The following is a 27047-nucleotide window of genomic DNA, read 5'->3' on the forward strand; positions in this document are numbered from 1 at the left end:
ATATTGCATGAGTTCCTTGTTTTTTAATGCAGCATAGTATTCCATTGTGCGAATATACCACAGCTTCTCTATCCATTCGTTTATTGATGGTTCACAAACATATTTCTATATTTTTTCCCAATTTGTGATCAGAAAGAATATGCATTTTCACACATTTGTCTTTCAATGCCTACTTTTTCTCCTACTGTTTAGAGAGCTCTGATGGCTTAGTGGTAAGGATTTGCTCTGCCAACCTGAAGGCACGCAGTTCCACCATCTGTTCCAAGGGAGAAAGACAGAGAGTCTCCAGCCATGCAATTTACAGCCTCTGAAAACCCACAGTCACTTTTGACTCAATGGCACACAACAGCAACATCAACAGTTTCAGGAGGGAGGTTGGTAGCCTAGTGCATTGTGGGTTTGCTGCCACCCCAACAGCTGCTAGCACCTTTCTGTCAATTTGACTCTACCAGCGGTGCAGGGGGGAAAGATGGACAATCTCTTCCTACGTGGGTTACGGCCTTCTGGAAACCAACTGGAAGGTCACTTCTGAGTCACTTCTGACCCAACAGCAGTGAGTGGAGTGTTTCACTCAGAATCATGAGCTCATTTGGACTTTGTAGACCTGTTCTACTTCATGCTTGCTCCGTTTCTCTTTTTCATTGGTCCTTAACCCATTCTTTAAAAAAATAATAATAAAAAAAATAAAAAAGAGAGAGACCATTGAAAGTTAGCTGGTCCAAAACAACAATAAATGTATGGAAATACAAGTTTTCTGTAAACTTGCATTAAAATATCAATAAAATTTTTTTTAAAAAAAGTTAGCTTGTCTAGAGTGAGAACAGTCTTTTCAAAATTGCTATAAAGTTGTTCAAGTTTTGTTTTGGTTTTGTGATGAGATAAACTTGTTTGTTCCTGTGTTAAGCAGCAGCTGAATGGACAAGTTTGGAGACACAGGAGAGGTGGAGATAGGAAGTAGATGGAATGATAGGCAGAGAGAGACTGCCTGTCCCACTAAGAAAGGGATGTACAGGGATGGTAGGTAACAGGTAAGACGGCAGTAAATCAAGAAACTTTCTACCTGATAGCATATGTTTCCTCAAGGGAGAGAGGAGTGTTCCTGATTGGATTATGTTCCCTCCCAGTGTGCTGTCAATCCTAACCCCTGTTCCTGTGGTTATAATCCTATTTGGGGATAGGTTTTCTTTGTTATGTTAATGAAACTATTTTAGGGTAAGATAAGCCTTCAAATATCTCTCTATTTCTTTTTATTTGTTTTGATTTAGAAACACGTATATGTTTCACTTTATGACATTAATCACAATTCTTTAATGTCATTATTTACAAGGTCTTATCGATACCTGGTTGTCCATTGCCTTTCCTTTCCCCAGCCGTTCCCTAATCTCTGCTCCCTCTACCTCTGCCCCCATCCCCGCCAGACAACCCTTCATAATTGTTTCTATGTGTGTGAACTTTTCTTTAGTCTCTCTCTCTCTCTCTCTCTCTCTAAAAGGAGATTAAAGAAACAGTTGGGTAGAGGAAGTGTGCCCTCTGTGTGTCACCTTGACTGCCTGTGACTCTGGAGCATTGTAATGTAGTCAATCCCTTATTGAGATCTGACATGATAGAAACATTTCTTTGATGAGATCTTATGATGTAATCATTGGCATGATGATATGTGCTATGAGAAGCCAATTTGTTAAAATTGAGTCTCCTCAGGGACGTGGCTTGCTTCGTATATGCACATCTAAGAGAAAAAAGAGGTCTTACTTTTTGCTTGGCCTGCATCTTGCATCTGACTTGTCACTTCTGGGGTATTGGACTTGATCCAGTGGCCTGCCTTACCTGCCAACCTTGGTGCCATCAGTCTCCAAAGCCTTGTCAAGTATTTTTTGTCTTCTGTCTGTAAACTTCCTTTTTACCCTGTTGGAGACGATCTTTTGATTATGCATAAGGATTTAATTTTTAGACGGTCCCATTCATCTATTTTAGCCTCTCCTGGTTGTAGGTTTTTCATTATGCTTGTAATAACATTATATTTTTGTTATTCATGCCATGTTTTAGAGCTTTTAGAGTTTTCCTCTGATGAACTTTATAGTCTTTGGTTTTACTTCTAGGTCCCTGATCCATCTTGAGTAAAAGAAGAGGAAGACCCCAGACGAGATGAATTGACACGATAACTGGGGCAATAGGATTAAGTGTGTCAGAATAAGTGAGACTAGTTCAGGGTATGGCAGGGTTCAGAGCCTTTGTACGTAGGATTGCTAGGAGTCACAGGCAACTCGATGACACATAACAACAATGTTTCACCTGCATATAGAGATAGTTTTACCTCCTCTTTGCCAATGTGGATGCCTCTTATTTCCTTCTCTTGCCTTAGGCAGTCTCTAGGACGGCCAATACATTATTGAATAGGAGTTATGATAGTGTGCATTCTTCCCTTGTGCTTCTTCTCAAGGGTAAATGCCTTTAATCTTTCTCCATTGAGGATGGTGTTTACTGTTGGTTTAGAGTAGGTGCCCTTAATTATACTGAGGAATTTCCCCTCTATTCCTAATTTGTTATATGTGTTTATCAGGAATGATGGATTTTGTAAAAAGCCTTTTTGGTTTCAACTGAGATGATCATGTGGTTCTTATCCTTTATTTTGTTGATGTGATGGATTATACTTATTTTTTTGTCGAACCATTCTTGCATGCCTATTATGAATCCCAGTTGGTCATGACATACATATTAGTCGTCTGAGATCTTGTTGAATTCTATTGGCTACAATTTTGTTAAGGATTTTTGTGTCTATGTTCATGAGAGATATTGGCCTATGGTTTTCTATTTTGGTGGTGTGTTTCCCTGTCTTTGGTATCAAGTTATGTTGGTTTCATAAACTGAGCTTGGGAATATTCTAAGCTTTACGGTTTTCTGAAACACTTGATGTACCTCTGCTTCTCTGCAGCAGTGTGGGTCACAAGTTGCCTCTCTCCTGAGACCTGACCCATGGACATGGGATTTGCCAGCCTCTGGAAGCACATGAAATATTTCCTCACATGTAATCTCCCTTTACCGACTTCTGTTAAATCAGTTCTGACTCATAGTGAGTCTCCTATGGAGCAGTTGGTGGAATTGAACTGCCAGCCTTCCAGTTAGCAGCCCTGTAATACATTGTGTGTTGTGCCACCAGGAGAGTGTGGCTGTGTGTTTCATTAGTTTTGCTTTTCTACAGAGAACCCAGCCTAACAACTTAAAACACCATATCATAAAGATAACAAAAAACCTGTTCCTAGAGCCAATACAGAGGAAAACTTTCTTCTAGAATCTTCTAGATTTCCCGGAATCAGACCTGTAGCCTCTTAAACTGAGAGAAAATAAATGTATGTTCATGAAAGCCACCCACTTGCAATATTTCTGTTATAAACACTATTGTATCACTAAGCAAGAAGAATGAAATAAACTTTGGAGAATAAGGACAGCAGTATCTATTACATATCCTCAGGGAAGAGAAGGCACATAGCTGACTTCTGGACATATAGGAACCCAATGATACTGGTTCATGGTTGAAAATCATGAACTGTGGTTAACTCCCACTCACTAATCATATTCTTTTTCTCTTTATTATAACTCATTACTGTCAAGTCTGAACAAACTCATAGCTGACCCTCCAGTGGGTTTCCAAGGCTGTAAAACACATGAGAGGAGATTGCCCACCTTTCTCACTTAGAGCAACTAGTGGATTTGAAAGAGCAGGGAAGCATGGCTTTTGAGTTAACAACATAAATCCCTCGATGTTTCACAGACACTGAGTGCCACAGGAGGGCAGGACAATATATCTGGGTGACTTGAAAGATTGAGGTTCAAATTATATAGTGTTCATATCAAATAAAGATAAGTTGAAACAGAGATAAAAAACAAACAGTAAAGCCAGAGGGCTGCATATTTTATTGAAATAGAATAATAGTTTAGGAAGACATAAAAGAGTAGAACAGACAATTATATTCATGAGTGAATACTTCTTTTCAGACTCGAGGCTCTCTTAGTGATACTAAAGTTCTGGGTGCAAGCAGTCAGTGGATAGAAGAAATGGAAGGATTAAGAACTCTGAAGAGGGCGAAGATGAGGAGATGGAGATTGGGTATTGACTGAGCCATCCGTAATGATATTAAAGTGAATAACCATGAAACTCTAAGCACAAGAGTGCAATGAAATGATAACGCTCTTAATAAAAGTGAGCCTGGGGAGTTCTGGTGGCCTAGTGGCAAGAAGCTGCACTGTAATCCCAGAAGTTTGTAGTTCAAATCCCCATATGCTCTGCTGGACAAAGAGGGGCAATCTCCTCCTGTACCAGTCATATCTGATTTAACAGTACACACACAAAAAATAATAAAATTTAAAAAAAATAAAAGTGAAAAAAAAAAAGTGAGCCCAACTAGGAAGCCAGAGAACAAAGATTGAGTGAGTAGAGACTTACCAGATGGCATGAGCCTTACAGGAGGAAGGGTTTTTATATGAACATGGAAGAGAAGTAGCCTGCAAGTACCTCAAAAAGGAATACCTCGGTGATGTGAATGGACAAACACCAGCCTGTTAACTAAAAGGTGGGAGGGTTGAGACTCAGAAGAGGTTACACTTTACACTTCTGAAAACCCAGCTGTAGATAACGCTGTAGACCAGTTTGATGGTGACACGCATAAGGTTACTCTGTGTTAGAATCAACTTCAAAACGAGATGTCTCACCTGAGAAAGCTAGACAAGTCTTCATGTACCTCACAGACCTTCACTGTGTGTGACTAGGGCAAGAGCTACAGGATTGGGGTTTCCTTGGTGAGATTGGAAGTAGAAAAAGTGTACCAGAAAAGGAGTTGAAGTGTGATGTGGTTCCAGGTGATGCCACTATCTTGAGAGTTGACAAGAAGGTCTGTGAGGGGCCAGGCAGAGAAAGATGAGTTGCTGGTGATGAAGTTGGAGGCAAGAGAGGTTAAAGCACAAAACAGTCTTAACGGTGAGCACTCAAAGAAACATAGATGGAAACAGGGGCTATTGATGACCCAGATGTCCTCAGAATTACAAATTAAAAGGCTCTGCACAGCCTGAGATCCACATGAGATGAAGACAGTCATCTTTGGCTGTGTCCCTGTCCATCCTTTCAATTCCTGTTCCTTTCCTCTCAGTGTCTGCAAGACTCATTTCTTTCTCTTCAATCCCACAGTCATACCCAAAGCCTGGATCAGTGCACGCTGACTGATCCAGCACTGAGCTTTGCCTGCTACCGTCCTTCCACTCTGTAGTTTTCCATCTAATCTTTTATTAAGCACCTCTTTGTCCATTGCATTTTCTTGCTAATAATGAAAAAAAGTAGACTATTGTGTGAGTAGCAGTGTCACAAAGGCCATCTAATAATCCCAGCATTTTTTATCCTGGCTTTTTTCCCCCTTGAATAACTTGTTTATCTCCCTGGTTCTAAAGCTGACATCAAATTTATTGCCACTAGGATTTATAGAGTTTAATAAAAGTATTTCTTGGGTTCATCTCAGTTGAATCTATAATAACTATTTCTCAACAAAAAAGTCATCGTCTTGCTTTTTCTAACCTAGTTAAGAGTCTGTATATTATTTTAGTATTTAAAAGAAATATCCAATAATAATACTCTTGCCAAAGAGTTTCTTGCCCAAGTATCAAATTGTTATCTTCAGCCTTAGTTCCTCTGAAACTTTTTTGTTTGATTATCGATGCTTAATCTTTTAAAAATTTCTCCTCTTGTATATGTTACCTACCTGTCAAAATTGGCTGATGTTTCCTTCATCAGACATTTTTTAGATACCTTTTTTCTGAATAATATGATATACGTTCTTTAAATTTTATTGGATTCAGCTAATACCTTTTGTCCAAGAATAATTGGTCCTCTGTATTAAGGTCATTTCTTTGTATTAAGTTTTCCTTGAACTTAGAAAACAACTGACGCGTACAGAGCAAATGAGAGTGATAGAGCCACGATGTGTGTGTGTGTGTGTGTGTGTGTGTGTGTGTATGTGTGTGTGTGTGGTCATCTCCTCCTTTATTCCCAGAACAACCTCTCTTTTGGGGTACATCCAACCAAACAGTCACATCTATACAAGGTCCACTCTGGTCTTGCCTCTATTTTCTTCACTCAATTGTGTATAGAAAATATTTCTATATGTTGTCAATAATGAAGAATGGGAAAAGGGATGAAATGATATGAAATCCAAGATGGCAGAACTACCTGATACTTGCCAGGAAAGTTCTAATCAAGGTGTGACAGATGGATAAATATAGAACGGTGCCATCAGCTAGACTGCAAATCATGCCAGTCTTACATCCAGTCCAGAGAAGCAATGCCTCAGCTGGCATAATCTTCATGAAATAAATAACTGTGGGCACATACAAGTGAATTTAAAGGATAGAGCAAGCCAGAAGTTTTAGCATCAGGGCCCTTCTTACTTATTGACCCTATTACATCACCACTTTCTATGATAGTGGCCCAATGCTAGCCTTTCCAATGTAGCCCCTGCAGAAAAGTACCATTGTTTCTCCTCATTCTTGAGGATTCCATGAGGGAACAGTTGGAACAGTTTCGGTTTTGCCAACTGCTTCCTTTATTTGAGAACCAGAAGCTGGAATGTGTGGTCCTCTGGGTATAGATTTAGATATGTCTACATTTGAGGAGTGCTATGGAGGGGTGCATTGGCTTAGGAACTTGAACAACCCAGAAAATGATGACAAGCTTCATTCTCCTTTCAGGAAAGAAACTTGGATATACGTTCAACAATCGGAATTTCCATAACGTGTCCCTCGGACAAGGACAGGAAGTGGTGGCGGAGGCTGCACTGGACCTAGCTGCCAAGAAAGGTCACTGGGTGATTTTGCAGGTACGCCACCTTGCCCGCATTCTTGACTCTGTGCCTGTTTACTCCTGTTCCTACAATCTCTGGCCTCTCTGTCCACTCAGCTCCTCTCGTCTGCCTTTCCTTTTTCCACTCTTGGCTCTTTCATGTTCTCATCTTCTCTTTCCCTTTCTACAGTTCTACACAAAACACACACACACACACACACACACACACACACCCTCTTCTTTCCCTCATCCCCCAAGTGTCTGTCTTTTAGTTTAAATAGGTCTTATTTAAAAAAAAAATACAGATGCTAACTTTTCTGCATGTGCTCTGAGTTGGCTTCCAACTGAAAACAACAGCAGCTGGGTTCTTTCAGTTGCTGATCTCGTCTGTGCATTTCATGGAACTTGGTTCGCTGTGCTGTACCTTCCTGTCATGTTTTCTGTTATGTATTCTTCATAATACATGTGACTAGAAAGTGGGAGCAACCATAGATTCTCTCTGAGAGTCCCTTATGGGATTTGGGGGATCAGGAACACCTCCCACTGATTATTTCACTGGATATGGTATTCATTATACAAGAAGAGGAAAAAAGGTTCTCCCTCTCCTATCATGGCCTGTTACGTTAATCCTCTTGTGTGCAACGTATGGATGCTGGAGCTGGGGGAAACAAGTGTTCTTCTTTGTAGAGAACAATCTGCAATCACCTCAATTGCAGAGTTCACTGCTATAATGAAATTATTTATTACATGACTGTCCTTCATTAAATATCCTTAAAGAGAAAGAGAAATGTTCCTTATTTATCTATTAACACCCAGCACAGAGCCACATATACTAGATATTTTAAATGCCTGTAAAGTGAAAGAATGAGTGAAGAAGTGAACAAAAGAATAAATGGAAAAGTCAGTCCCCACCTTTTCCAGACTTTCAGTATAAGAAATATTTTCTTAACAACACATAGCAACAACAACAAATTACTGCTGTACCACACCTTACTCTAGGGTCTCCATCCTTGATTATCTTATCTGTTCTAAGACTAACAGCTGAGGGATCTATCAGTCCTTGGAGCCTCCTTTTCTAGAGACAGTGAGAATCCGAGTGGGTCGGCACAGGCTGGGAAGGTGTGGCCTTCCACTCACCTTCAGATCTTTAGTCTAGAAGACCTGCCTTTTGGAACAACTATGTTGGGGAACCCAACTACTCCAGTCAGGAGGTCAGATACTCAGATAATAGTGGTGCCCACCCAAGCCCACTCAGCAGAGAATGCCCTTGTTCCCCCACCAGCTCTGTCAGCTATGCAGGAACCCTGTCTTAGACTGATGTGGTTTTGAGATGTCTTAAAAAATGTTTCTCAGAACTCCATTTCCAGTGAAAACCAATTCTTCCATGAGCATCATAAGCTGGATGCTGGATTTTTCACTTGAAGGAAGTATCTGAGTGTTGAATAGACATCATCTGTCCAAACTGTAAAGTACTATCGAAAATGAGGGCTCTGGCTTATTTTCTCTTTCTCAGGACTTTTTTTTAAAGAATGTTCTGGGGTACTGAGCTAGCAAGCCTGCAGTCCTCATGTATCTGTTTTCCAGTCTGCAAATCTGGAGCGAGTCTCTGACCCATACCCACCCCCCCCCAAAACAAACAAACAAACAAACAAAAAACATAACTAAGATAGTTAAATAAGTTCTTCCTTCAAAGATTTGGAAAATTCTGCCTATAATATTCTCTTTCAATATTGAAGGTTTTCAATCAATAGATTAATGCTTTTGAGAATCTTGTGCTTTGGAAATCTTTTTCAAGCCAGTATTCCCATATTGAATGGAATGCAGACCCTCTTTATGGAGCTAAGAACTTTTACTCTTCCTTGGCATGCCCTTTGGAAAATGCTACCTGGGAACCACAATCAGAGGAACTTGGGATTCTTCTCCTGGAAGAACCAGGTTCTCCTGAGGACCATGGGTGCAAAACCAGAGAGGTCAGAATCTCCCTTCTCCCTTCCTGGCTGTTGCAGCTATAGGGTGAGTTTCCCAGACCATGACATGTTTTGGACCATAAATCTAGTGGAGCAGCCTCTGATATCCTTAAATCCTTCCATCCCAAGGAAGCAGAGGTTCCCAATCCTAGCTTTGCCCTTAATAACAGAATTTGGAATTATTTAACTAAGAAGCTGGACTCCTCCTTGGTGGTCACAGCACTCCGCATCCAGCAGGGCTCTAAGGTGTCCAGGCAGCCTGTGAAACACTGTTCAATAAAATAACTATCAGGGGATTCTCATTCACAAATCTTCATTCCAGTACTAACTCCTATCTAGCATTTTACAGTCTGCCAAGCTCAAATCTATCCCCTTTGGTTATCTGCAGCAATTCTTTGACATAAGTATGGCAAACAGTATTGTTATTTCTCTTCCTATAGAAAAGTAAACAGTATTTAAAAACCCCCAGACTGTGGTCCAGGGGCTGGGCTCAGGGCTTCTCTGTGTGTTTAAGGCTCTTTGAACCATCAGCCTCAAATATTTACTTGAGGAGCATTTATCTGCTCCTCATAATGGAAGATATTTCAATGAAGACAGTGACTATGCTTATTGAAGTGAAAGGCAAATCCTGCAAAGATGTGTTAAGAAATTAATGTAGGTTTAGCTAGATGGACGACCTCAGCCACTGCATAAAACTGTTGGAGCTCAGAGGAGGAAATCCCTGTTGGCTTTTGAGCAGCAGTGGCTTAGCGTGGGCTAAGAAGAGACGTTTGTTAACAATTAGCAGAAAGGTTTGGAGAGGGGAGACACAAGCCAGGGAAACTAGCCAGGCAGAGTTTAAATCCATGCTTTTCAAACTTGAGTATGTGTTTGAATCTCTGGAATATTCTATTAAACATTGTACTGCTTCAGTACGTCTGAGCTTCTACATTTCTAATCAGCTCCCAGGTGATGGCAACCTATTTCTGACCTGTGGTCCCCACTTTTAAGTTTCAAGGGGTCAGTAATTGAAGTGTCAAGTCATGGGATTCTGAATTTGGATGAGAGTAGCATTACAGTTTTGGTTTTCAAAGTTTCCCCAGGTCAGGAATATAATATCATCTGGAAATTTGTTAGAAATGCAAATCTCCAGGCCTCACCCTAGGTCTGCTAGTCCACAACTCTAGCATGCAGCCCAGCAATCTGTGCTTTAGCCAGCTCCCTGCTCCCCCAGAGGGTTCTCATGCCCAGTCAGATTTGAGGCCACTGTGCTAGAGAGTTGGAGCACTCTGGTGGCTTAGCCTATAGGGAGTTTCACTAGTAACCCAAAAATGGTACCTCACTGGTGGTTTAAAATGACTGGCAGTTCTGAGAGAGAAGGATGAGCAATCTTCACCTGTGTAATTTAGAGCCTCTGAAAACCTGCTGGAGGGTCAGCTATCAGTCAGTTCCATCTTGACAGAGACAGAGAGTACTAGAAAGAATATAAAGAGATGAAGTTCAGATGTAGGCTACTAAGATGTTCCCAAGACTCATATTTCAGTGACATTTATCTGAAGTCAAGGTGAGGTGCCTCCTTAGCTGCCTTCCTGATTACTGTCTACTGCAAACAGAATTGAGCAGATGCGTGGGTTGGGCTGAGGGTGTTGTTGTTCTTTCTTTCCCATCAGAACATACACTTGGTGGCCAAGTGGCTCAGCACCCTAGAGAAGAAGCTGGAGGAGCACAGTGAGAACAGCCACCCCGAATTCAGAGTCTTCATCAGCGCAGAGCCTTCGCCCTCTGCTGCAAGTCACATCATCCCCCAGGGCATCCTGGAGAACTCCATCAAGATCACCAATGAGCCTCCCACCGGCATGCATGCTAACCTGCACAAGGCCTTGGACAATTTCACTCAGGTACTGCCCTGTGAGGGAGGGAGGACACCCACCACCTCACCAAGAATTTATTCAGCTGGGTAAGGGAACAGGCATCCAATGTTGGGTGGGTAGAGTGGCTAGTGGAGCAATGTGTGATGAGGACAGAGAAGATTCCCTCTCCTCACTCAGTGCAATCCAGACCTCCATTCCAAGAAATACCTGTTTGACAAGAGTTTGGGGAGAACTTTCTGGAAATCTCCCTGCTGACTAAATAAAGTGGGCCTGGTGCTGTCAGTCTAATTGCTGTCATACATATAATGGTTACATATTTATGGTTACACCTGTTGTTACCAGTAAAGGGAATGACTGTCTTGTTTAGAAGTTATCACTTGGTAAGCTATGTGCATAAGAGTTCCGTGTAAGAAGTAGCATCCATGAAGTGTGCAACTTGGCCTCTTCCATATTCTCAGGAAAACAACATTTCTTGTTTCTTCCTTGGGAACTGCACAAATGTATGGAAACCAGGAAGTGAGGGCCATGCTTTATCTGCCGTATTGGCCTGTAGATTATCCAAGGAGAGGGCTCTAGGAGCTCTTGGGGAGATCTTTCTCTCTGAGGTCACCTTGTAATGGCATTGGTGGATTCCTAATTTCCCAGAATCTGCACTAAGACTAAACAACCACATATCCCGGGTGGTTAATCTCCAAAACGTGAGATGACCATTTAATAGGAAAATTATTCCATTTATCACAATATAAACTACCAGAACCAGCGAAACTATGGAACCAGGCTTCATTTAAAGATAATTTGACATGCAGAGATTTAAAAGATTTTTACTGACTTCTCATAACATGGGAGCTGAACAGTCCAACTTAAAGATGGAATATTCCACCAAGATGTGTTGTTGTTAGGTGCTGTCAAGTCAAGTATAACTCATACTGATGCTGGGAACAACATATCTGACCCCTGTCCTATCCTGTGCCAACTTCAACATCTCTGACACATTTGAGCCCATGACTACAATTACCATGTCAGTCTATCTGGCTGAGGGGCCTCCTCTCTTTCACTGACCCTACACCTTTCCAAGCTGAATGTCCTCCTCCAAAAAATAGCCTCTCCTAGAAACCTACCCAAACTGTGTGAGAAAAAGCTTTCTCATTTTTGTCTCCATGGAGGACTCTGGCTGCACCCTCCCTAAAACATACCTGTTTGTTCTTTTGGCAGTCCATGAGATAGTCAATACTCTTCTCCAACACCACATCTCAAAGGTATCAATTCTTCTGTGATCTTTATTGTCTAGCTTTCAGATGCATAGCAAGTGATTAAAAAAAATATAGGAAGCTAAATTTGCCCAGTCTCTTCCTTTTTCCATTCCCCTCTAAACTGAATTTCAAAACAAACATATCATTTATGACCAAAGAATGGTAGAACATACCAGAGTTTTCAGAATTATTTTTGTTAAGAAATATCTTGGTCTTGTCAACATAGGTCAGAAGGGATGTTGCTCTTCTGTCCAGAGATATTTTCTTCTCTTTCCTTTCTGCCCTAAATCAGTCTTGACTAAAATGCTGGGTGCTCAACTCCAGAGGTCAGAACTTCTAAATTACCTACATTTTATGTTCTACTTAGAGACAAACATACATTTTTTAAAATCTAAAACTTTCCTTAGAGGAAGCTATCATTCCATTCAAGCAAAGGCATTAGGTTATTGTCTAGCATACTGTGATTCTCAAGGACTTTGCCTTAATGGGATTGTGATGCAATTAGCTCTAATTGGGGGGAAAAATGCAGTAGCACCTCATTCTCAGCTTTGAGAGATTCAGCCTGAACCAGGTAGAAGGGAAGCAGGTGGCTCACCTTAGGCCTCCTGAGTATGAATATTAGGTCTCAGTAGGATTATTACTCCAGATTCCTCTAGTGGCCTGGTGGGTAAGGAATTGCCCTACCAACTCAAAGGCACGCAGTTCAAATCCACCAGCTCTTCTGAGGGAGAAAGATGGGCAATCAACTCCCATTTGATTTGTAGCTTCCGAAAATTCAGTGGAGGGTTCCGACTTGATACCACATATGGTTATTAGTGTATTATTATCATCAAGGTTATTAGGATTATTATCATCATTCATAGTCACACCTGGCTTCATCTTTGCAAATCCCCCTATGAGTTTTGTTCTTGAAATCATCTTCCCAGGAGCCTGATGGCCACCTGTGGTTGTCTTCTTGTGTCCTTTCTTTCTGTATTTCCAGAGAAATATGTTCTCAGAGGTGTTGGCTTTCCCTGGCTATCCAGCCCACATCAAAGGTGAGATTTTTGTTTTGTAGTTTAGTGCAGGGTTTTATGTCATTTAGATACATCTTCAGTAATTCTTCTGAGAAGTGGAGATAGACTTATGAGGAAAACTCCTTGTTTATAAGAACTTCCAGTGCCCCCTTCTGCTTTCACCAGTGTCTTAGAACAGAGACCACTTTAATACCCCTATTCACCCTCTTCTCTCAGAGCCTTAACCATGTAAGAGGCCATTTAACTGAACTCTTCATCTCACTCCCCTGATAACTGGGCTCTTTGGGGATGATTATTTTATTCTTTGGTTTCCAGTACTTTAGTATGTGATCTCTTGTGTTTGTGCTTAAAGATTTTTTTTCAGCAGAACTCAGTTTTTTCCCCCAAATATGGAAGATATAACAAATAAATATTCCTACACAACTATACAGAATGGCTTTTTTAAAAAAAATCAGTTTTAAAATTGTTACTTATACAGGACAATAACTATCTTCCATACCACCTGCAGTCATCTGCAGTCGGTACCTTGTGTCAAACCTTGTATCCATGGCAGTTCTGCAGTGGCCCCTACATGTCCAGAGAGAAATGGAGACTGTGTCGTGGTCTGTGGGTGGAAAATCACACTTACTGTGTGCTTAGTCTGTCCTGTCTCCTGTTTCTTTGCCCATGTATGCAGACTAGGGACAATTCCTAGGGGAAAAAAAAATCAGGACTATGCTTAGTCTGATTCTCAGTGCAGTTCATCTTTTGATTTCCTGCCTGCTGGTTCTGAGAGTGTTGATTTTGGAGCCGAACAAGCTGTAATTGTGAACAACCTCCATTTCCTTTCTATCAATCATGGTGCTGCCAGTTGGAAATCAAAAGATAAATTGTACTGGGAAAATCTTCCATCAGGGACCTCTCCAGAGTAATGAAAAGCAACAATGTCAGTCTAGAGACTAAGGTGCACCTAATCCAGGCCATGGTCTCCACAATTACTTGCTATGCATCAGGAGGCTAGACAATGACTAAAGATGATAGAAGAATTGATGCCTTCGCGTTGTGGTGCTAGAGAAGAGTCTGGAACATACTGTGGACCACCAGGAAAACAAGCCTGTCTTGGAGAGGGTGAAATCATGTTTCTCCTTAGAAGCCAGGATTTTGAAGCTCCATCTCACATACTTTGGGCATGTGGCTAGGAGGGACCGGTCCTTGGAGAAAGATATCATGCTTGGAAGGGTGGAGAGATAGCACATGAGAGGCAGACCCTGGATGAGATGGATTGATACAGTAACTGGGGCAATGGGGATTGGTGTGTAAGAATTAGCGAGACTGGCTCAGGACAGAGCAGGGCTCAGAGCTGTTGTACATAGTGTCATAGGCTACTCGATGGCACATAACTACAACAATGCCTCTACACTTGAGCTTTAAAAGTGCTCCCGTTGCAGTATCTTGCTCCTTTCTAAACAGAAAGACTTACTCAGAGGGAAAAAAATTTAAAAATATTTATAATAAGAATTTTTATACTTATTATTTTTTATTAAAATTTACTTTATTGGTCAATAACTTGTTAAAGCAGTTCATGTTTTCCCTTTCTGCCCATCTTCTTGATGTGACTCTGAAAATCATTGAGCATTTCTTTGTGTCTGTTTGCTGATATTTTTTTTCCTTTACTATGATTCTATGTGAGAACAGAGTTGATGCACGAACACTAATGGTCAAACATCAGATGGGTTGTGGGATGACATCAAGAAGATAATCCATGAAGAAAACAAACAGAGAGAAAGAAAACACCAGCATGGATTTCAGAAAGGATTCTGAAACTTTCAATGTAATGAAAAGAAGCCAAAACACAGGGAAGGAATGCTGAGATAAGAAAGCTAAATAGAAGATTTCAAAGGGCAGCTTGAGAGGACAAAACAAAGTATTATAATGAAATATGCAAGAAGTAAGAAGTAGAAAACCAAAAGGGGTAATACCTTCAGCGCTTCCCAAGCTGAAGAACAGATTCAAGCCTTGAGTTGCAACACTAAATGATTGATTATACAAGCAAAATCTTAAAAGGTGCTGGGAGCATTAAAAGAAGATGGCATACACAGCCACTGTACCAAAAAGATCTGGTTAACACTGAAACATTTCAGGAAGTAGCATATGATCAAAACCCAATAGTAATGTAAGAAGTTCAAGCTGCACTTAAGGTATTGGGGAAAAAAAAATAAGGTCCCAGGTACTGAAGGATTACCAGTCTGGCATGTTTCATCAAACAGATGCAGCTTTGAATATGCACAATAGGCTATGCCAAGACATTTGGAAGACAGATACCTGATCATCTGTCAAAAAAGTGACTCAACAAAATGTGAAAAGTATTGAATAATACCATTAAAATTACATGCAAGTAAAATCTTATCCAAGAGTCTTTAAAAATGGTTAGAACACTACATCAACAGGGAGTGGCCAGAAGCTCAAGCTGGACTTAGAAGAGGCTATAACTTGAGGGTTATCATTGCTACCATCAGATGAATCTTGGTTGAAAGCAGAAAATACTAGAAAGATGTTTATTTGTGTTTAATTGACTATGCAAAGGCATTTGACTGTGTGGTCTAACAAATTATGGTTAACATTGGAAAGAATAGGAATCACAGAACACTTAATTTTGCTCTTGTAAAACCATAAAATGTAAAAATAAGAAAATGTTCAAACAGAACAAAGAAATACTGCATTGTTTAAAATTAGGAAAGGTGTATGTCAAAGTTGTATCTTTTCTCCATGACTATTCAATTTGTATGTTGAGCAAATCATTCAAGAAGCTAGAGTTTATGAAGAAGAATGTATCATCAGGATTGAAGAGTCACCAACAACCTGTGTCATGTAGATGGTACAATCGTGCTTGCTAAAAGTGAAGATAATTTTAAACACTTGCTTCAGAAGATTTTAGGCTACTGTCTTCAATATAGATTATTTCTCAACATCAGGATATAAAAGTCCTTACCACCGGACCAATAGGCAACATCATGAAAGATGGAGAAAAGATTGAAGTTGTTATTTTACTTGGATATCACCCAATCAACAGTCATGTTAGCAGAAGTCAAGAAATAAAAACCTATGTTAAATTGGGAAAATCTACTGTCAAGGAACTCTCCAAAGTGCTGAAGAGCATGGATGATACCTAACAACAGTGATTCCAGTTTGAAGGTTAAGGTGACCCTGATCCAAGCCATTGTCTTTGCAGTTGCTTCCCATGCATCTGAAAGTTGGATAATGAATCAGGACAGAAGGAGAATCAATGCTTGTCAAAAGAACAAACAAGTCTATGTTGGAGGAAGTGCAACCATGGTGCTCGATAGAGGATGATGGGACTTCATCTCACATACTTTAGGCATGTTGTTGAGAAGGGTTTAGTCCTTGGCAAAAGACATCATGCTGGAAGAAGAGGGTCAGAGAAAGAGAGGAAGGCCCTTACCGGGATGGATCGGCACAATGACTATAAAAACGGGCTCGAGCATATCAGAGATCTTGAGGCTGGAGAGGGCTAAGCCATGATTCAGATCTGCTGTTCAGAGTCTCAACAAAACATTGCCATTTCAGTATTCTTCCCATGGACAACTCACTGACTGTAATCACTCATCATGTTGTTTAACCATCACTATTAGTCATCTCAGTTATTTCCATCATCTTTAATAGGTCAGTGTCCCTGAGAAAATACATTCTCCTCACCCCCGCCCCCATTCATGCTTGGAAACCACCAATGAACTTTGGATCCAAAGGATCCAGGTAGTCCAATCCTGCTAGGCCTTCAAAGTGTAGCCTTTGCCCTCGGCCACTACTCCCAACCCCATTAACACCCACCCACTGGTCACAGCTGCATTGACTTCTCTGAGCCATAGCCTGCTTCTCTCTTCCTGCTGCCTCTTCTTTCACCTATTAAAGGGATGCGCCTTTACCCCCACTCTTCCCTTCTGCATCCACTGCCTCCTAGTGCTCTTGTTTGCCTCATCCTCCAGGCATCAGTTTCTGAATGGCAGTTGGGGGTTTGCACAGCTTTGGGAGGCCGAGCAATGCTCTGCTTATTATGCACTGATTGCAATCCTCTCCCTCATTTCAGCAGCTCCCCCAGCAGATGAACTGGGGATTCCTTAACCACACAAGTAGTAATTACACCTACTGAGAGCCATGCTGGGCAAGAAAAGCAATTCAGGGAGAGAAGAAATTAAAGATGCTACTGTAGAAGTCCCCACCCACAGTTCTGTGCAACATAAAATTAATATGACAAACACGACTTTCCCGAAGCTCACAGCCCTGTTTTCCATAGGTTGTGCTTGGGAACTTAATTAGCATGTCCTTGTGTGCAACGTTTATCAGGAAACCAAGTCTTAACCATAAATCTAAACTAATCCAACCCTTCAAGCTCTGACCCCATGCTTAACCTCATGTAGTTATAATCTCAGTGCAGCTTTAACCATGATATTCAATAATTTATGTTTTTTAATCCATTACAAATTCCAGTTGTAGTCTGGGAATCTAGAACATCTAGGCCTGTTCTACATAATAGAAGCTGCTGGGGCCCACACCTTGGCTTATCTTACATAGCAGAATCTGGTGCTAAAGCTAAACACGCTTTCCTTTCAGGACACCCTGGAGATGTGTTCCCGGGAGGTGGAGTTCAAGAGCATCCTCTTTGCTCTTTGTTACTTTCATGCGGCAGTAGCAGAAAGACGAAAGTTTGGGCCCCAGGGATGGAACTGCTCTTACCCCTTTAACACCGGGGACCTCACCATCTCTGTGAATGTGCTCTACAACTTCCTGGAGGCCAATGCAAAGGTAAAGGAAGTGGGCGTTGGGGCCCAGCCAGGGCAGGTGCAGGCAGTTCTCAAAAGGATAACGCAAAAGAAGGAAAGTAAACACTAGGGAAATTTACCCTCTTCACTGTGGAATTAAGAAGTGTAAGTCAGCCCTAGGTCCACCATCATGAAGTCACAGCCAAGGACACTCACAAAGACAAACACTGCCTTGTCTTACATAGCAGAATCTCTTACAGTACCATAAGAATGTGTCCTGTGATCCATTGGATCACTGTTACGTGCCTGTGGCATTGCCAGTGCACAGTGAATGGGCAGGAAAAGCCCTCAATTAATGGAATGAAATCTCCCAATTTAATCAACTCATTGAGGAGCCAGGGCACAGCTCCTGTTGTGGAAAAAGCTTACAATTAATACCCTTCTATTCAAAAGAATGGAAACTACTCTTATTTTTTAAATTGTATTATTTTTTTTTTGTTTGTGCCATCAAATCAGATCTGACTAGGAGATTGTCCCTCCTTCTCCAGCAGAGTATCTGGTGGATTGAACCACTCACCTCTGGGACTGCAGTGTAGCTTCTTGCCACTAGGCCACCAGAGCTCACCTAAAAACTACTCTTAAATGTTAGTATTCTTCCACTTAAAGGAGGACTTCATCTAAGGTCTTCTAGTCTTCCAGCCAACCACATCATCTGCACAACCATACCTCTGCCAGACAGAAAAAAATAAATCGGACCCAAGTCCTGAGCATTCCCTCTGCTGGTCCTGGAAGGCTCGTCTGTCTACAGCATCATTCCTTCACTGGCTGTGCTGACATAAGGCTTTCCCCAGGTGGCTTGCCACTGAGCACTGCATCCTGGATTTCATGGCTCTGGATGAACAGTTGATTAAAAGGAACAATTCATCTCCTAAACAAATGGCAGACAATTTAAACAGTGCTCTGGTCCTTGCTTTCCTCCAGTTGACACTGGCCTGTTGATAGGTGGGACAGCCAGTGCCTGGCTTCATTGTCACAGGTGGTGACCATGTAAATGGGGTTGGCAGCTCACCATCCTCATGACCATTTGATGTCATTTTTAAAGTATTTTGTGAGTGCCCTACAAATGAGATTAACTCTGCCAGACTTGGGGGGGTCACCAGATAAATAGGGCATTGTTCCCAGTCTCAAAAAGCAGGCTAGTTAGTGGTGTCTGCCCTGCCCACACATTAGGCCAGCCCTGAAGCCTGTGGCCATGCCTTTCTTCCTCTCCATCGTCTCTCAGGTCCCCTTTGATGATTTGCGCTACCTCTTTGGTGAGATCATGTATGGAGGCCACATAACTGATGACTGGGACAGGAGACTCTGCAGAACCTACCTGGAGGAATTTATTAAACCAAAAATGTTGGAAGGAGAGCTACACTTGGCCCCAGGTTTCCCACTTCCAGGAAACATGGACTACAATGGTTACCATCAGGTGGGTTTTGCTCCCTCCCTCATAATTGCATAATGGTGCCCCCTCAAAACCTAGCTTTTAATTCAGTGTCACTGTGCACCCCTTGGGGTGACAGTGTTGGACCAGAGAAGCTCATGTTAGACTGAAGATGTTCATACTGAACTAGGAACACCAACATTGGGCTGGGGATACTTGAGGATGTCCACATTGGACCGGGGACAATTGTACTAGACAGAGGAGTTCTATTAGACTAAGAATATTCATGTTGGGATAGAATGTTCATTCTGGGCTAGAGACTCTTATGTTGGACAGGGAATGCTCATACAAGACCAAGACATGCTAGGCAGGAGAAGCTCGTGCTAAACTACATAATCATGCGGGTCTGAGGATGCTGAGCACAGGAGAGGGACAGCTCTTAGTGGCCCAGTTACAAGCCAGAGAAGTATACTTAAAGAGCTGAGCTTCAGGCAGATTTGGTTCTCAGCTCTAAATTTTCCTTCTTTAACTTGAAAGCTATAGACTTTCTAGTCTCAAATAAATGATAAATTTGAGCCTGTGGAGATCTTTTTCTTCATCATATTTGGTTCAATAGTTCTACTTCTTGCTCTTTTCTACACATAACAGCTGGGGCAGTTATTTAGTTGCTTGCATTCGGGATATTGATAAAACCCTCGGGAACAAAATCTTAAGTAAGAATTTAGACAACTTTAAGTGAAGTTCTAAATATTTTCAGAAAGACGTGTTTGTGTAGTTCAAGCACCTAAATAATTAGGCCAAAACACACACCTGGTGCCCTGCCATTCAGCCCTGCCCAGGACAATCATATTGAGACTAAGCACCCAGTGTTCCAGAAAAAGGCAGGGACCCACCACACACCACCTCCATGTCCAGAAACAAAATCAGACAAGCGCAAGGGTTAAGTGTATGCAACACACTCACTGTTATTTGTTGTTGTTATTGTTGTTGTTGTTGTTGTGTACCACTGAGTCAGGACCAAACCATAGCTGACCCTCCAGCAGGTTTTCAGAGGCACAGCTCATCCTTTTCCCATTGAGCACCTGGTAGTTTGAACTGCATGCATTTGGGATTGCTATGCAGTTTCTTACCACTAGGCCACCAGCACTCCTCAGCTCCCTGTGTTAGGTGCCTATGGACTTTCCGTGTCTATTCACCCCACTACCCTACTCCCTCATACACTAATGAACTGGTGGTACTCTTCGTTGTTCGGTGAACCCTGATGGACCAGTGACATCCACCCCCTTGCTCAAGTACTCATGCCAGAGGTTCATGGAGCAGAGCCACTTGCTTCTCTGCCCAGCCACCCCCACCAGGGGTGTACATACCAACAGTCCTCCCTGCTCCATCCAGCCACTGGTGGCAGAGTCCTATAAACCATGGTTCCTGCTTCTCCACTCAGCCACTCACGCCCAGCATCCAGATGCATAGCAAGTACACTCAGAAAAGAAACTGAGCCTGGACAGCTGGGAGGATTTATGAGAGTTGGCCGACTATGGTCTACTGTAACCAACTAAGGACATGTGTTGTTCCAGTGACTGACCAATTACCATCAAGTCAACTCCTTGCCATGTCAACCTAAAGCATGCCACAGCAAAGTGTGCTGCCTGGGCTTTGGAATAGCTGATTTCTCTTAAGTAGAGCCCCAGGCTTTTCTTCCAAATTAGACTCGTTCTTCTGACTTTTGGCTTAGTAGCTCAGCCTTAACTGTTTCCAGCACTCAGGCACTGCTGCTTGAGTAATACACTGCTTTAAAAGTTTAAAATTTGCATACTTTTAAGCCAAGGTCATTTGATTTCTAATCTTGACTCTGTATCTAATACTGTAACTATCTATGTTCCTCTATTGTTCATAGGATTTTCAGAGGCCTGTTATTCCATAAGTGGATAGCCAATCCTTCTTCCTAGCCTGTCTTGATGTGGGAACTCTACTAACACCTGTCCACTGTGGGTGGCTTTTGACATAGTGGCGGAACAACCTTGAACATCACAGCACCCACAAGCTATCTCAGTACAGCAAACTGACAGACAAGTGCTGGACTAAGTAGAACAGTGATAAAAAGAAAGACTACAGATCCCCGAGCTACAAAGTAATTAGCAATAAGCAGATCATTACCCCAATACAACAGGCTTACAGATCAGTCTCACCATTTAGGAGGCTCTCAGTCTGAATCCTAGATACCAGTTCTAGGGAAGGTTTTCTCTCTTTGGCAGTTCTGAAGGAAGGTCCTTGTCTCTGAGCTTCTGCTTCTGGACCATCTTCTCATGACTTAGTGTCCCTGCCCTTCCATTTGAGGTGCACAGCTGGCACAGCAGGATGATGTCCCAGGTGCAGGCCATGTCTCCACTGGATCTGGCATACCGGCAGTGAAGACTGGTTAAGATCTCTGATGCATCGATGTTAGTTTAGGATAAAGTACACCGCATGCACTAAGATGCACTTGCTATGCATCTGAGATATGGACAGTGAATAAGGATGATGGGGGGGATGGAGAATGATGCCTTTGAATAGTGGTGATGGAGGAGAGTACTGAATAGTCCAAGAACTGCCAGGAGAAAAAACAGAAATGTCTTGGAGAAAATGAAGCCAGCGTGCTCCTTAAAGGCAAGGATGATGAAGCTTCATCTCACATACTTTGGGCATGTTGCTAGGATAGTTTATTCTTTGGAGAAGGCCATCATGCTTAGAAAGGCAGAGGGATGGTGAAGGAGAGGAAAACCCTCAACCAGATGGATTGGCAAAGTGACCATAGTAATGGACAGTCATAGATTGTGAAGATGGCACAGGACAGGACAGGGTTCAGATCTGTTGTTCATAGAATTACTGTGAGTTATACTCATCTCAACGACACCTAACAACAAGAACAAGCTAGGGCCACAAATACATGGCAAGGCTCATGCCACCCTATGATTCATACATGTATTTTTGTGTGCATAGTCCCAGGCTTTGTCTTCCCTGATTGAGACTAAACAGGAAGAAAAAGAGGAACTTAAAAAGGAAAGACCTAGGGTCCTAGAAGAACTGGAGAACAAATAACAAGTAGGGATTAGTATTGATGAAGAACCATGCGATATGATTGTTTTATCTGTCAGAGCAGGGGTCTATCAAGGAGCAGCAGGAGGGGAGGGGACAGAGATGGCTAAAGGCACTCAAGCTTCCTGAAAAAGGAAATGATATGATAAATGTGGGAATTCTGGAAAACGGGTCTGGCATACTAAACAGGGGGCGTCAAAGAAAGGCTAGAGACAGTGTGCACTGATATGTGGGCAGGGTATTGAAGTCTGACCCTCAGAGTGGTGCAAACAGTTCAGGAATATATCTACTAACCAAAGAGTTGGTAGGTTGAATCCATTCAGACACATCTTGGAGGAAAAGCCTGGTGGTCTACTCCCTAAAATTCAGTCATTAAAAACTCTAGGCAGTACAGTTCTACTCAGACGTGCATAAGGTCAACATGCATTGGAGTCAACTCAACAGCACCTGCTTTGCTGGAGTCCTTTCAGGTTGGTCCATGTGGAGGATGAAAATGGTAAGTGGTGTTGAAGCCCAGTCCATCTACTGACTGCCTTTCAGAAGACGAGAAGTGTGGGAGACGAGAACTATGCCTTTTCTTTTAAGTCTCTTTTCCCCTCTATTTTCAGTACATTGATGCTGAGCTGCCTCCAGAGTCTCCCTATCTCTATGGCCTGCACCCGAATGCGGAGATTGGCTTCCTGACCCAGACCTCGGAGAAACTCTTCCGCACTGTGTTGGAGCTGCAGCCTCGGGACAGCCACACTGGAGAGGGCGCAGGGGCCACAAGAGAAGAGAAGGTACTTGAAGGAGGCGGTGGGGGGTCATGATGGGAGCCCAGGGAAGGTGGATGGAGACCCTGTCCATGTTGCTGCTTTAGCACAAGTGGGCCCAGCCTGGAGATGCTGCTTTCCCTCACAGGACCATCTCACTCTCTCCTTAGACAGGTCACCACATAAGCCATCTGCTTAACACCTCTACTACTTGAGTTGGTAACGTCCTCTGCCAGCCCATCCAAAGTCAGGTTTTATTTCATTCCCCAAGTTTGGCTTCCAAAGCATAGAGAAGACAGTGCTGGACAATGGCTGGTCTTGGAGCCAAAACAGTAACTCTATGACTCCAAAATCTAAGTAACTGTGTGTGTGGAGCTTTTCCCAAACACCTCCCACAGCACTCACCCCCGCGATGTTTGTGCTGATCAGCACAACCGAACACGCTTGATCTTTTTGCAAATGATTTTTAGTCAGAGAGTCTCTTAACACAGAACTAAGTACTTCAATGCCCATAACTTCTTAAAATTTCAGGAAGATGAGAGGACATTCTTGAGTAGAAAGGTAGATTAGGGGTTTTAGGACAACCTGCAATGTGAAGGTTCTGCTCCTGGTGTGAAGGTAGCAGAGGCAAGAAAGAAAGGGGAACCTTTCCTCCACCTCACAGAAAGTAAAGCTTCACTGTGATTCCACCCCCCCAAAATAAGGTTAGAGCATCTGCAACAAACAAGCCAACCATGAACAAAGATGAACTTGTTGTGTGCCTTCAAGTTGGAACTGACTCATACTCATAGCAGACCCCCAGCAGGCTTTCAGAGGCAGTAAATCACTCAGGAGAAGATTGTCTATCTTTCTACCATGGAGCAGCTAATGGATTCAAACCACATACCTTTGGGTTGGCAATGCATTTCCTTACCACTAAGCCAGTAGGAGAACCAATTTACAGTGCAGGTTCTAGGGAGCAGATTGATTTTGCTAACATACAAAGAGTTCTTCATATGGAAGCAAGGAAGAAGCACAGGAGAGGCTGGGGAGAAAAGCTACAAGAAATTCACATTACAGCTACACATGGGCCATAAGATGGTAAAAGATTGTTAACAGCATGCATAACTGAACGACATTAAGTCAAATGCATTGTAAATATATGGTGAGGTGTGATAATACTAATTGGCAAGATATAATAAAGCAGCCACTTTGACTTCTGGCTGTTGATGTTCTTTTTTTTAAAAAAAAATTATTTTATTATTTTGTGTGTGTGTACCTTCAGATTGGATCTGGCTGGTACAGGAGGAGATTGTCCCTCCTTCTCCAGCACAGCATTTGGTGGATTCAAATCACACGCCTAAAAAAAAAAAAAAAAAAAAAAAAATCACACGCCTCTGGGATTGCAGTCCAACTTCTTGCCACTAGGCCACCAGAGCTCCCTGGCTGTTGATGTTCTGTGTCATCAAGTCAACCCTATGAACAGTGGATCTGAGCCTCACCCTACCCCGTGCCATCCTCACCATTTCTAATATACATGAGCCTATTGTTACAGTCACTGTGTCAGTCTATCCCATTGAGGGTCTTTCTCTCTTAGGCTAACCCTCCATCTTTTCAAGCATGATGTCTTTTTTCCAGTGACTGGCCTCTTGTGACAACATGCCCAAAGTATATAATAATTTGATAGTACCTACTTAAAAAATACTAATTTTTGACTCATACTTGTAGAAAGTCAAATAATATAAATACTCAAAATTACACAGATTTTATGCATATTTATTTATAATAGAATCAGGATGGGTGTGTCAGAGGCAGTGCAATTGGCACAGGATAGAGCAGAGTTTAGGGCTGTTGTACATAGGGTCGCTATGAGCTGCAAGCAACTCGACGGCACATAACAACAACAACATAGCAATAAGAAACTATTCTATAAGGCAAATATTTATCAATAGGGGACTGACTATTGTGTATGTTAGGAGGATACTATATACCCACATATACTAATCAGAGACTATGTCTAAGATTTCTTTTAAGTGAAATATTTATACTTCGGGGGGGGTAGATTTCTTCTGAGTTAAAAAAGGAAGCTGGGAAAGTTATGTGTAGTGTGGTCCCATTGTTGATGGAAGAGGTAGACAGAAACAGAAAGAAAAGAAATGGGGGTGTGGAAGGAGAAAAGAGAATGAGGAGGAAGGACGCATCAAGACAGAGGAAGAAAGAAAACTGCATAGTGATTAACATCAACAGGAATGTAAACAAAAACGGAACAGTTTTACTATTTTAGGAGGGTTCTTTTTCTTTGGGGAGAAAGAGGAAAGATTGGAGGAGTATTTTGCTTCTAATAGAACATGCATCTGTGATGTTTAGATTTTGACGGTAAGCACTTACTACTTTTTCAATAAGGAAAAAATAAAACCAGCGTTTACTTAAGGGAAGAAAGTGAATATAATTCCTTAGATCCTGCTCCTCCCACACAAAGGGCCCCTTGGGCTTTCCTGTGTCTTCTTCCTCCTCGAGACTGATTGGTGATGAATCCCACTTTCCTGCCCTTGATGCATTTGGAACACCTCCTCCAGGCTATGTTTCTGTTCCTTTGTGAATAATGTCCAAATGGCAGCTCACTGATATAGCGCTGTTTCTTCAAATTCAACCTCTGAGACAGAAATATGATATTATTTCAGCCATTTGTCTTCCACTCAAGCTGCCACTTTCAAGTGCCATTACAATGCCACTCTAGTTTTCCCTGTGACAGCACCCAAGGCCCATTTGTACCAGGTCAATGGTTTCTATTTCTTCTTTTTCTAACATCAGCTCTTTTCCTGGAGAACATATTCTATGTTAATAATACAAGGCAAGGTGAATATAGTTAAATATTAATAATCTTTCACATTCAGTGGCTTTCTAGCTTACATCTGCCAGAGTCATCAGCTCCTTTGAGTTGATCTTTACAACAACCTTGAGAGTTAGGGGAGAGAGGACAGGTAGGTGGGAGAAAGTGCTCTGGAAAGTTCTTAGCATTGGGAAAATTGAGACCTAGGTGACATGCTTAAATTCACAAGGTCAGCATATAACAGACCTGCATTAATTCAGAGTTCTTGGATTCCAAGCAGTATGCAGCAATTTAGCTTAACTAGGGAGCTAGATTCTCACCACTGGACCAATTGGCAGCATCAGGATGGATGGTGAAGAGATTGAGATTGTACACAGCTTAAGTTTGCTTGGCTCCACAGTCAACACTCTTGGCACCAGCAGCCAGGAAATTAAAAGGCACATTGCCATGGGAAAGTCTGCTGTTAGGGACCTCTCCAAAGTACGGAAGAGCAATGGTGTCTCTCTGGAGACTAAGGTGCGCCTGATACAGGCCATGGTCTTTGCAATCACTTGTTATGCATCAGAGAGCTGGACAATAACCAGGGAGGATAGAAGGAGTATTGATGCCTTTGAGCTGTGGTGCTGGAGAAGAGTATTGAGAATACCAGGGACTGCTAGGAAAACAAACAGATTCGTCCTGGAAAGGGTTAAACCTGGTGGCTCCTTGGAGGCAAGGATTCTGAGGCTCCGTCTAACATACTTTGGACATGTGAGGAGAGACCGGTCCTTGGAGAAGGACATCATGCTCAGGAGGGTGGAGAGACGGCGCAGGAGGGGAAGGCCCTCTATGAGGTGGATTGATTCAGTAACTGGGATAATCGGGATGGGAGTGTCAGAGACAGTGCGATTGGCACAGGACAGACAGAGTTTAGGGCTGTTGTACATAGGGTCGCTGTGAGTTGCAAGTGACTCGAGGTCACATAACAACAACAACAACAACAGGGAGCTCTAGGTGTGTCCTGCGCCTCCCAATGGGTTTTGGCTCCGCCTTGGGGCTTTGTACCTGTAGGCGTGTCAGAAGCTATTGCCACAAGTCGCTTCTCTATTGTCTGGCCTCAACTTCTGCCCATGCGGCTTCTAGGCTCCTGGTTCTGTCTGGCAGCGTGTCCCTCAGTCTCTCCTCTGCGCCTCCCTACCGATTTTGGCTCCGCCAAGGGTTAAGGACTGCACCCTTCAGTATGGACTGAGGCTCAATGTCAAGAAGAAAGAGATTCTCACCACTGGACCAATTGGCAGCATCAGGATGGATGGCGAAGAGATTGAGATTGTTCACAGCTTCAGTTTGCTCGG

At 42.3% G+C, this 27047-nt stretch overlaps 1 protein-coding gene across 1 annotated transcript in view; it reads left to right on the forward strand.

The window, feature by feature from the left end:
* The window catches only part of DNAH9 (dynein, axonemal, heavy chain 9), a 623295-nt gene that overhangs the window by 543110 nt on the left and 53138 nt on the right, over positions 1-27047 (forward strand). Inside the window, 5 exon segments of the mRNA XM_006898570.1 lie at positions 6727-6854; positions 10434-10661; positions 17506-17697; positions 18937-19128; positions 22764-22934. Of these exon segments, the coding sequence (XP_006898632.1) occupies positions 6727-6854; positions 10434-10661; positions 17506-17697; positions 18937-19128; positions 22764-22934 (911 nt within the window).

This window comes from Elephantulus edwardii, unplaced genomic scaffold (assembly GCF_000299155.1).
Source record: "Elephantulus edwardii isolate Elephantulus edwardi_28Jun2011 unplaced genomic scaffold, EleEdw1.0 scaffold00233, whole genome shotgun sequence".
NCBI classification, from domain to species: Eukaryota; Metazoa; Chordata; class Mammalia; order Macroscelidea; family Macroscelididae; genus Elephantulus; species Elephantulus edwardii.